The following is a 12500-nucleotide window of genomic DNA, read 5'->3' as shown; positions in this document are numbered from 1 at the left end:
GGGCACATTCATATCTATGAGGTTCGGTTATTAAATAATGAGATTGTTGCTCTAATTAAGTTGGAATCGAGAAAACTGGTCATACTGTATTTAAGTCTCTGAAGCATTGTGTCAGTACAAATCGTTCAAAATGACGCTGGGATTTTCATCTGCAGTCACAGGCTCAATAGTCATGCATGCATGTCTAACATAGCATGTTAAACACGGACACTCATTAGACAATTCATCTAAAATGGAGAGAAGGGATCAGAAAGAGAGAGGGAACAAGGGAGAGATGGAAAGAAGTAGATAAAGAGGAGGAGGAAGAGACAGGTGAGGACAAGAAGCGAGGGAAGAAAGACAAGAGGAGGAGGAAGAGACAGGTGAGGACAAGAAGCGAGGGAAGAAAGACAGAGACAGAGTGCGGTTGTATGTGGCCTTGTACAGTGTGTTTTTTTCTGCTGTCAATTCTCCCTTGAGCTTTCCTTTCATGTTTCTCAAAACGCATCAGCAATCTGTACTTCCTCTTGTCGTGCCTTTAAGGCACGCTTGAACTGAACTGCACTGAAACAAGAGCAGACAGAGAGAAAGAGAGGTGGAAGAGAGAGAGAGAGAGACATGCACAGACAGGGAGATGATGATGGTGCTGGTGATGATGATGATGGCGTTGATGGTGATGGTTGAGATGGTGATGGTCCTGCTGCTGATGATGAAGGTGTTGATAGTGATGATGGTTGAGATGGTGATGCTGATGATTATGGAGTGATGTAGCAGGAATTCTGTAGTTACAGAAAAACAGGAGTGATGTAGAGTAACAGGAGTGATGTAGAGAGTAACATGAGTGATGTAGAGTAACAGGAGTGATGTAGAGAGTAACAGCAGTGATGTAGAGAGTAACAGGAGTGATGTAGAGAGTAACAGGAGTGATGTAGAGTAACAGAAGTGATGTAGAGTAACAGGAGTGGTGTATTTAAAGAGTAACATGAGTGATGTAGAGAGTAACAGCAGTGATGTAGAGAGTAACAGGAGTGATGTAGAGAGTAACAGCAGTGATGTAGAGTAACAGGAGTGATGTAGAGAGTAACAGGAGTAATGTAGAGTAACAGGAGTGATGTAGAGAGTAACATGAGTGATGTAGAGTAACAGGAGTGATGTAGAGAGTAACAGCAGTGATGTAGAGAGTAACAGGAGTGATGTAGAGTAGCAGGAGTGATGTAGAGAGTAACAGGAGTGATGTAGTTAGAGAGTAACAGGAGTGATGTAGAGAATAACAGGAGTGATGTAGAGAGTAACATGAGTGATGTAGAGTAACAGGAGTGATGTAGAGAGTAACAGCAGTGATGTAGAGAGTAACAGGAGTGATGTAGAGTAACAGGAGTGATGTAGAGAGTAACATGAGTGATGTAGAGAGTAACAGGAGTGATGTAGAGTAACAGGAGTGATGTAGAGAGTAACAGGAGTGATGTAGAGTAACAGAAGTGATGTAGAGTAACAGGAGTGGTGTAGTTAAAGAGTAGCAGGAGTGATGTAGAGAGTAACAGGAGTGATGTATTTAGAGAATAACAGCAGTGATGTAGAGAGTAACAGCAGTGATGTAGAGAGTAACAGGAGTGATGTAGAGAGTAACAGCAGTGATGTAGAGTAACAGGAGTGATGTAGAAAGTAACAGGAGCGATGTAGAGAGTAACAGGAGTGATGTAGAGTAACAGGAGTGATGTAGAGAGAGAGTAACAAGAGTGATGTAGAGAGAGTAACATGAGTGATGTAGAGAGTAACAGGAGTGATGTAGTCATTCTCTGGTAGTCCCTCTCCAATGCTGGGGTTTTCTGACACTATAAAAATGCTCTCATTTTCAGTGCCCATTTTTCCCTCCCTTCCTCTCCCTCTCTCCTCTCCCCCCTTCTCTCTCGCACTCTCTAAATTTCCCTCTCAATCTCGCTATTGCCATCTCCCTCTCTAAATTCCTCTCTAAATCTCTCTCTCGCCGTCTCTTTTTCATGTTTGTCATAAATAAACATGACTCAGACTTTATGGAGCACAGCTGAGAGAGAGGGGGGGATGGAGAGAGAGAGAGAAAGAGAGAGAGAGAGAGCAGTGTTTGTGCTCTAAAGGATTAATCTCCTCAAATTCTGTCTTCCTGAAGGCCCTTTAAACAGGAAATGAGATGGAACTGAGCTGTCTTCAAAGCTGCCTGTTTAAAAAGAGAACACTCTGATGGTCGTAATGTATGCTCAAAGGACTGCACTGCATTAGAGCGCGGGAGAGGGGGATGGAGGGAGAGAGGGAGGGAGAGAAAAGAGAGCCTCTCTATGAAGAAGAGGATGACAAGTCTCCTCAGAGCAGTGGACGTCAGAGTGTGAGTGTGTGTGTGTGGGATGGTGTGTGTGAGAGAAAGTGTGTGTGAACACTGCGGTTTCAGCTTATTTTGGAGAGGCTGGAGGTGGTTGTGTGGGTGTTGTTTGTATAAGCATGTAGGCCTCATTTTCCACTGCCCATACGTATACCATTACATTACATTATTCTGTGTGTGTGTGTGTGTGTGTGTGTGTGTGTGTGTGTGTGTGTGTGTGTGGTTGTTACCTCTCCTGGTGATTATGACACTGGCGTATCTCTTCCCGACGGCGTTCTCGGCGTAGCATGAGTAGTTCCCTAGATCCTCCTCCTCCAGGAAGTCGATAGTCAGGGACACGGCCGCCTCCTTCTCCCCCAGATGCTCCTGCACCAGCCTGGAGGATCAGACACAAGCAAACGATCACCGATGCGCCAATCGTCCCTCCATGCTCCTGCATCATAGCCTGGCCCCCGCCTGACTACGTACTTCCGCTCATTTACATTTCTCTTCATATTCCGTCTGGTAAAGCTTCATCCAGCTTTGTTTACCCCGGCAAATGCATCTCTGTCCAATCTGCGAACAGAGGGCGATGCCAAGAGCGATTATATTTAAGTTTCAAGCCTATCGTTATCGTTGTGTGCCCCATGGTTATTACCAAACGTTAGTGATTGAACTCCAATGAATTCAAACTTCAGACAAGCGTCCACAAACCAGGAAATAAACGTTTGCCAATGGATGTAGGCCAGGGGTGCGTCTCCCGAAAGCATCGTAAGCCTAAAATGATCGTAAAGTCCCTCTTACGAACGTCTTAAGATTTTTTGACTGTTTCCCGAAACCATCGTAGCTTAAGAGCATTGTGAAAACACTCGTAGATCTACGAGTGCTCCAGGGTTTTCGTTACTGACTAAGAGCGTCTTAACGCGTATGCCTCAGTGGAGTCACCAGCAGGATATGCAGCGGGATTACAACTAAGAATATAATTATCCAACTTACTTTACCATTCTTTATTGTATTCACTTGTGATGATTCAGCAACATTTTAGCGTGCAAAATAGCATTCATTCAATGGAAATCAGGCCCAATCGTTTCAAACTTCAACAGAGTTCACGCCTCCTGCCTGAAATCGATTCTGAATGGAGTAGGTTCAGACCCTCTGTACGATATTAGTACGAGGGTTTGGTATGACCAGGCTACTGGAGGACAGAAAAGAGACGTCATCTGGTGTTACAGTCTGCACCAGCATTAGGACGTTCTAAAAACGTCTCTTTGAACCATGGGGCAGGTCTAAGTGGACTCCAGAGGCCACAGTATCACGGCATGGCCCAGCTGACTCAAGCTGATGATGAGGGACCAGCTACAGTATCTATCCAGGCAGCATTCCGTAGCACTGTGGTTCTGGCACATTCATATTGGGTGACATCTATTTTTAATCCTCAATAGGCACATTTGCATGTTTATCCAATCAGAGGACATGGAGCTGGTTGTGTGGTTGCCCAGCAACATTGCTGAAAATGTTCCCCGGAGCATCACCACCTCAGACCGCGAGGAGCTTCTGTTGCAATAACTGAATTAATATAGTGTCCATAAAACACAGTTGGTTCCTGTTGTGAGTTATCCGCCGTAGCCCTGAATCACGACTAGCAGCAACCCCGAACCCAAGAGCTAATCATACACTCCACCTCCAACTCCAAGAGCTAAGCATACACTCCACCTCCAGCTCCAGGCATGCGTAACTCTGGGTGGAAGAAAGAGCAGGTGTTAGGCTTCTGTTTGGGGTGTTGCCATTCATTATGCAACTACTGTTGAGACTAACTGATACAGATGGCTTACATTTAGCAATGCACAGGAGGGCACGGAAACACTGTGTAAGGTTGGACAACAACACCGATACTACAGGAAATACGCATATCATTCACAAACCAATACAAAGCTCTCTGACAGATACTGTGTATCAACATACACACTAGCAAGAAGGACAACACAAGTACACAACACACACGGCCATTTACTGTACACATAACACACACTACTCCAGTGCTGACAGATACTGTACACACTAGCAAGAAGGACAACACAAGTACACAACACACACGGGCATTTACTGTACACTTAACACAAACTACTCCAGTGCTGACAGATACACACTAACAAGAAGGACAACACACATCGTGTAACATCAAACATTATGGACATATGATTAACTCTGAATCATCCATACATACTACTCAGGATGAGGGTGGACTGCAGCACTACCCGTAGCACACAGAAAGCAGTGCATAACCTCCACGCGTGCTACAGCATCAATCAACACCCTGAGCCTGTGGGGTCAGCATTGCTATTGACTGCTCTGGACAGGGAGCCATGACGTGAATGAGGTGCATGTGAAATGACACTGCACTTGTATAAACAGCACTGGGCCTTCAGCAGAGTTGGGCGCCCCAGCAGAGAGTACAAACTCATTAAGCATCGGAGTGAGACATGGTTATGCATCGGAGAGATACATGGTTATGCATCTGAGTGAGACATGGTTAAGCATCGGAGTGAGACATGATTAAGCATCTGAGTGAGACATGGTTAAGCATCAGAGAGTACAAACTCATTAAGCATCGGAGTGAGACATGGTTATGCATCGGAGTGAGACATGGTTAAGCATCAGAGAGATACATGATTAAGCATCGGAGAGATACATGGTTATGCATCTGAGGGAGACATGTTATGCATCGGAGTGATACATGGTTAAGCATCTGAGGGAGATGGTTATGCATCGGAGTGAGACATGGTTATGCATCTGAGTGAGACATGCATCGGAGTGATACATGGTTAAGCATCTGAGGGAGATGGTTATGCATCGGAGTGATACATGATTATGCATCGGAGTGAGACGTGATTATGCATCGGAGTGATACATGATTAAGCATCGGAGTGAGACATGCTTAAGCATCTGAGGGTGTTCACCACGGTCTGAAAAGACACTGAAGGGGTGGAGTAACACAGCAGTGATGTCAGCATGTCATACAAGAGACGAGCTAATCGTCCGTGGAGACCCAGGTCTGAGTCTGACATGAGGTCATTTCCTGAACACACTGCCCATCTCTCAAACTAATTTCCTGTCCTCTCTACCCAAAAAGCATTAAAAAAAGGACCGAAACTGAATATGCTGGATCACTTACAAGTTTAGCTCTCCGTAAGGCAGAAACACTAAATGCTTAATTGCTACACCCTTTCTGTGTCTCTACACATGTAAAGATGTACAGTATAGCCATGGACACCAAATGCCTTACAATCCATAGCAATCTCACTGCATTTGTTATTGCCCTCCAATGTGCCTGTGTGGCAGACATGAGAGAGAGAGAGAGAGAGAGAGAGAGAGAGAGAGAGAGAGAGAGAGAGAGAGAGAGAGACAGAGAGACAGAGAGATGGGCTGTATCTCAAACCGCCTACTTGCACACTTCAAATACTTAGTTTAAGTTTTATAGTGCAGCTATTTGGACAATACTAACCATCGAACAGTGCGCACAACACAAGTAAATGCTCAGTAGCACTAGCAGTGCACTGATGGAAATATGCGGTTTGAGACACAGCCAGAGAGAGAGAGAGAGAGAGAGAGAGAGAGAGAGAGAAATGCAAGAAATGGAGGGGCTGAGAAGACATGATGTAAGAGAGAGGTTGATAGATTAATTGTGGGAGTGAGAGAGAGAGAGAGAGAGAGAGAGAGAGAGAGAGAGAGAGGAGTACAGCAGGAGAGTTGGAGGGAGGAAATGCTGTTGGTCCAGGAGCTCAAAGACCATCACAAGAGCTTTTTATAGTGGGAGCCATGGAAACAGAGAAAGAGATGGAGGGAGAGAGAGAGAAGAACAAACGGGGGAGGGTAGAGAGAAAGAATAAAAGAGAGAGAGAGAGAGGGAGAGAGAGAGAGGATGGGAGAGGAAGCCAAGGTTTAGAGTGTCTATAGATAACTATCAGAGGGGATTCAACGTTTAGAGTCTCTTTAGATAACTATCTGTGAGTTGGGCTGTTTTATCTATTCACCAAGACAGGAACGAGGGAGGGAAGGAGGGAGAGAGAGAGGGAGGGATAGAGGACAGGTTGGGAGAGGGAAAGAGAGAGGGAGGAAGGAGAGGTTGGAGAGGGAGGGAGGGAGAGAGAGAGGGAGGGAGGTAGAGAAAGCTGAAGATACAAAAAAGGGGTGGGTGGGTGTGGGAGGGGGGTTCGAATAGATATCAGTGGTACTGCTTAGTCAGTGTGTAAAGTCAGTGTGTGTGTGTGTGTGTGTTCTGTGTGTGTGTGTGTGAGTGTGTGTGTGTGTGTGTGTGTGTGTGTGTGTGTGTGTGTGTGTATTTTCTGTGTGTGTGTGTGTGTGTGTGTGTGTGTGTGTGTGTGTGTGTGTGTGTGTGTGTGTGTGTTCTGTGTGTGTGTGTGTGTGTGTGTGTGTGTGTGTGTGTGTGTGTGTTCACCTCATCTCACTCTCTCTGATGCGTGTTTGGTCCATGTCCTCGATGAAGCGGTCTCCTTTCAGCCAATAGAGCACGGGACTCATGTCACTGAAGCCAAACCAGGCCCAGCACGTCAGGTTCACCACACTGCCTGTGGACGGAACACACAATACATCACACGCACGGAACATGACGTCATACGGAACACACAGAACATCACATCTTATGCATAGAACATCACATCATACACAGGGAACATCAAATATACACACAGACCATGGCATCATCATACACACAGAACATCGCATCATACAGTACATAGATTATCACATCATACACATAGAACATCACATTATACATACAGTATATAAGGAACATGACTTAAATTCAGAGAACATCACATCATACCCATGAAACATCACATCATACACATAGAACATCACATCATACACATAGAACATCATATCATATTCACAATGTCTGATTACGCCAGTAACATCAAACTCAGAAAACCAATCAGTACACTTCTTATTAAACCCTTTGGGAAGACGCAATGCAGTGAACCAATCAGGGGACTTGAACAATGGAGTTTCATGTCAGGACAAATCAACATCAGTCACTCAGTACCCGTCAGTCACGCACATCCCCACATAATACCCTAGCTGGGCTCTGCTCCCTATGCCACCCGTGGACTTACAGTACGGTCTAAGTATGTCAGCAGCGCTACACATGCGGCCACATGGGGGAGCTCTTGAGCTACAAAGGGGAATGCAGCTGAGGAGAGGAGAGGGATGGCCAGACACACAAACAAACAAAAAACGCACAGAGAGGACAGGGAGACAATGAGACAGAGACAGAGACACACAGACAGAGAGAGAGAGAGAGAGAGAGAGAGAGAGAGAGAGAGAGAGAGAGAGAGATAAGTGGACAGACAGACACACACAGACACATAGAGATGGACGCAGCACAGCATGCTATTCCGCTGCTGTCTGCAGCTGCCCAGTCCCATCCTATTCAGTTTATAGTCACACGCTCACTATGAGATGCCCCTCAATAACACACATTCACTATGAGATGGGCTCTATATAGTTATACACATTTACTATGAGATGCTCCTCAGTAATACACATTCACTATGAGATGCTCCTCAGTAATACACATTCACTATGAGATGCTCCTCAGTAATACACATTCACTATGAGATGGGCTCTTCTTTACAGTAATACACATTCACTATGAGATGCTCCTCAGTAATACACATTCACTATGAGATGCTCCTCAGTAATACACATTCACTATGAGATGCTCCTCAGTTATACACATTCACTATGAGATGCTCCTCAGTAATACACATTCACTATGAGATGCTCCTCAGTAATACACATTCACTATGAGATGGGCTCTTCTTTACAGTAATACACATTCACTATGAGATGCTCCTCAGTAATACACATTCACTATGAGATGCCCCTCAGTAATACACATTCACTATGAGATGCTCTTCTTTACAGTTATACACATTCACTATGAGATGCTCCTCAATAACACACATTCACTATGAGATGCCCCTCAATAACACACATTCACTATGAGATGCTCCTCAATAACACACATTCACTATGAGATGCTCCTCAATAACACACATTCACTATGAGATGCTCCTCAGTAATACACATTCACTATGAGATGCTCCTCAGTAATACACATTCACTATGAGATGCTCCTCAGTAATACACATTCACTATGAGATGCTCCTCAATAACACACATTCACTATGAGATGGGCTCTTCTTTACAGTAATACACATTCACTATGAGATGGGCTCTATATAGTTATACACATTCACTATGATATGGACTCTATATAGTTATACACATTCACTATGAGATGGGCTCTATATAGTTATACACATTCACTATGAGATGGGCTCTTCTTTACAGTAATACACATTCACTATGAGATGGGCTCTTTACAGTAATACACATTCTCTATGAAATACTCGTTACAGTAATACACATTCACTATGAAATACTCCTTACAGTAATACACATTCACTATGAAATTGTCTCCTTACAGTAAAACACATTCACTATGAGATGGACTCTTTACAGTAAACTAAATTCACTATGAGATGGAGTCTTTACAGTAAAACACATTCACTATGAGATGCTCCAAACTCCCTGCAGTAGGATACTACATCTCAGGCATTGACGCACAGCAGAGAGATAGAGCAGGGAGAGGAGGAGGAGGAGGAGGGGAGAGAGAGGGGGATAGAGGAAGAGGAGAAGGAGGAGGGGAGAGATGGAGAGAGAAGAGGAGGGTGAAAGAGAGTGCAAGTGCATGGTGAGAGACGGAGCAGGGAAGAAAAGATGGAGGGAGGGAGTGAAAGAGGGAAGGAGGGAGAGAGGGAGGAAGAGAGGGAGGGAGGGAGGGAATGAGCTGATGGAGAAAGGGAGAGGAAATACATCAGAGTGAAATACTCCACCCATGCAGCTATGTGCACAACATCACTTTTAATAAATGGCCACAGCTTTCTATGAGTATGTTCCTCTCTCTTCTGTGTGTGTGTGTGTGTGTGTGTGTGTGTGTGTGTGTGTGTGTGTGTGTGTGTGTGTGTGTGTGTGTGTGTGTGTGTGTGTGTGTGTGTGTGTGTGTGTGTGTGTGTGTGTTTGTGTGCATTAGAAGGAGAGAGAGTGATAGAGGGAGAAAAAGAGAGAGATTTATAACTCTTCAACTGCTTTGTGTACGCTTTAGCAGTTTGGCCATTTCACTCGAGCTCACTGAAGTTTTGTGCTTTGAGAGAGAGAGAGAGAGAGAGAGAGAGAGAGAGAGAGAGAGAGAGAGAGAGAGAGAGAAAGAGAGAGAGGGGCATGAACAACAGAGTCTGTGTGAGGTTTGGTGTGTGTGTGTGTGTGTGTGTGTGTGTGTGTGTGTGTGTGTGAGAGAGAGAGAGTGAGAGAGTGAGAGAGAGTGTGAGCAAGCATGAGCTCTTATGCCAGCCTTAAGTGACTCTACACAGCGCTCTCTCTCTCTCTCTCTCTCTCTCTCTCTGTTCCTTTCTTCCAACTCCTTCTTTTTTTCTCCGTCAGACTTTCCCTATCTGTTCATTCTCTTCCTCTAATGGCATGTCCGTCAGGCCTGATGAGGAAGCCAGAGCTGGGGGCCTGCCAAGGCCACTCAAGGGCACTCTCAAGGTTACACAGGGATGGAGGGAAGTTACAGTCTTACTACTGTACTGAGTGTACTACAGGAACACACTCACTCTGTCTCGCCCTCTCTTCCTCACTCACACACACACACACACACACACACACACACACACACACACACACACACACACACACGAGTCGTGTTTTCTGCTGTTTTATTCTTATTTGTGTAAGCAGATTATGAATGCCTGTTGTCCTTAACTACCTGTGCTACACACACTGTTAAAGACGCAGCAACACAAACAATGACTGGCACTTAAGCCTTTAAAGCAGTCATAATGGAGAGAAGAGAGCAGTGTGCTCATGGGAATAGGCTCTTACTGTGTGTGTGTGTGTGTGTGTGTGTGTGTGTGTGTGTGTGTGTGTGTGTGTGTGTGTGTGTGTGTGTGTGTGTGTGTGTGTGTGTGTGTGTGTGTGTGGTTACAGAATGAACTAGGTGAGTTTACAGTCCTGTTTCATTGCTGCATGTGCTCGGTACGACTCCAAGAAGCCAGAGGAAAGGTTTTCTCAAGACACACACACACACACACACACACACACACACACACTCAGCTCAGACACAGAAAAACACACTGAGACTCATATACAAAAACACTCACACACACACACACACACACACACACACACACACACACACACACACACACACACACACACACACACACACACACACACACACACACACACACACACACACACACACACACACACACACACACACACACACACTCAGTCAGAGGAGTTAACTGCAGTACAAATACATAAAAGACATTTATGGCCTCTCAGGCTCTTCCACTGAATCCAGCTGATAAATCAGACAGAGGACACATACTCCATACTCCATACTCTATACTCAAATCCATACTCCATACTCTATACTCTACTCTATACTCTACTCCATACTCTACTCTATACTCTACTCCATACTCCATACTCTACTCTATACTCTACTCTATACTCTACTCCATACTCTATACTCCATACTCTACTCCATACTCTATATCTCTCCTTCCTCTCTTCTTCAGTCCTCGCTCTCTCTCTCCCTCTCTCATAATGAGGACACATACTCCATACTCTATACTCTATATCTCTCCTTCCTCCCTTCTTCATCCCTCGCTCTCTCTCTCCCTCTCTCATAATGAGGACACATATTCCATACTCTACTCTATACTCCATACTCTATATCTCTCCTCTCTCTCTTCTTCATCCCTCGCTCTCTCTCTCCCTCTCTCATAATGAGGACACATATTCCATACTCTACTCTATACTCCATACTCTATATCTCTCCTTCCTCTCTTCTTCATCCCTCGCTCTCTCTCTCTCCCTCTCTCATAATGAGGACACATACTCCATACTCTACTCCATACTGCCATCACTACCTCTCTCTCTCTCTGCCTCGCTCCCTTTCTTCTCCTTCTCTCCCTCTTCCCCTCTTCTCCATCTCCCCCTCGCTCTCACTCTCTCATTCTCTGCCTTGCTCTCTCTTTTCTCCATCTTTCTCCCTCGCTCTCTCTCTCCTTCTCTGCCTCTCTCCCTCTCTTTGCCATCTCTCTCATCCTCTCTTCTCAGAGGAGGCACATACTCAATCTCTTCCTCTCTCACTCGTTTCTCCATCTCTCCCTATCACTCACTCTTTTTCCTCCATCTCCATTATCCTCCTCTTTCCATCTCTCTCCATTCAATTCAATTCAGTATGGCATAACTGAAAATACAGTATTGCCAATGTGTGTCGTAGCCATTTTGATATTTTGGGCCTTAAAATAATTATCCTCAAATATGCATAATTATGGTCTTAGCATTTGCATTTAAGTTATTTTATAATTTAATGGTTAATGGTTTTGAATATATTAATTGGTTTAGGTTTGAATTTGTATGCCTATTACTCTTAGTTTTACGTTCGATACCGGGAGCATATACTGTAGATACAGGAAGGGGTTGGGCATGCAATTAGGAGATCAAATGTCGGGTCAGGTGACGGTGGTAGCAAACCGTTTTTGACCACGTTTCTCTCTCTTCTCTTACATTGTGGACTACAAATAAGTCAAGTTTCATTTAGTTTAATATATTGTTTCAATTATCAAGCCGTTTTTGTTCATCCTTTTTTGGACCAATAAATGGATTTATTTTTGTAAAGAAAGTGTTGAAAGTGCGTTTGGAAAAGCCACCTGCTCACATGATCCACGGCCTTAGTTTGCATCGTAAAAGAACTTTGGAAAGGCCGATACAATGTGTATGTACAGTATGTGCATGTATATGTACAGTATATAGCACAAGTAGCAATATAGCTGATGCAATTGCTGAAGAAAACAAAAGAAGAAAACAACTATGTATTAATTATTAGTCATGTAGAGCCTCTCTCTAACACACTCCCTCAACAGTTGTGAAAATGCATCTGTAAGACAATATGTTTACTGTAATCTCAGCATGCATGTCTGTGATAAACTACATCTCCCAGCATGCCCATCTTTGATAAACTACACCATCCTGTGATAAATTACACTGTATGACATGTCAAATACTTCCCTCACTCTCTCTCTCTCTCTCTCTC

The 12500-nt window shown here is 44.4% G+C and overlaps 1 protein-coding gene across 1 annotated transcript in view; it reads right to left on the bottom strand.

Moving 5' to 3' along the window:
* The window catches only part of il1rapl1a (interleukin 1 receptor accessory protein-like 1a), a 55508-nt gene that overhangs the window by 5945 nt on the left and 37063 nt on the right, over window positions 1-12500 (bottom strand). Inside the window, exons 6-7 of the mRNA XM_062535226.1 lie at window positions 6765-6894; window positions 2560-2705 (exon numbers count right to left, since the gene is read on the bottom strand). Of these exons, the coding sequence (XP_062391210.1) occupies window positions 2560-2705; window positions 6765-6894 (276 nt within the window). The remainder of the gene's footprint in view (window positions 1-2559; window positions 2706-6764; window positions 6895-12500) is intronic.

Source organism: Sardina pilchardus, chromosome 4 (assembly GCF_963854185.1).
Source record: "Sardina pilchardus chromosome 4, fSarPil1.1, whole genome shotgun sequence".
Lineage (NCBI taxonomy): Eukaryota > Metazoa > Chordata > Actinopteri > Clupeiformes > Clupeidae > Sardina > Sardina pilchardus.
This window is presented reverse-complemented; position numbering and strand designations above follow the sequence as displayed.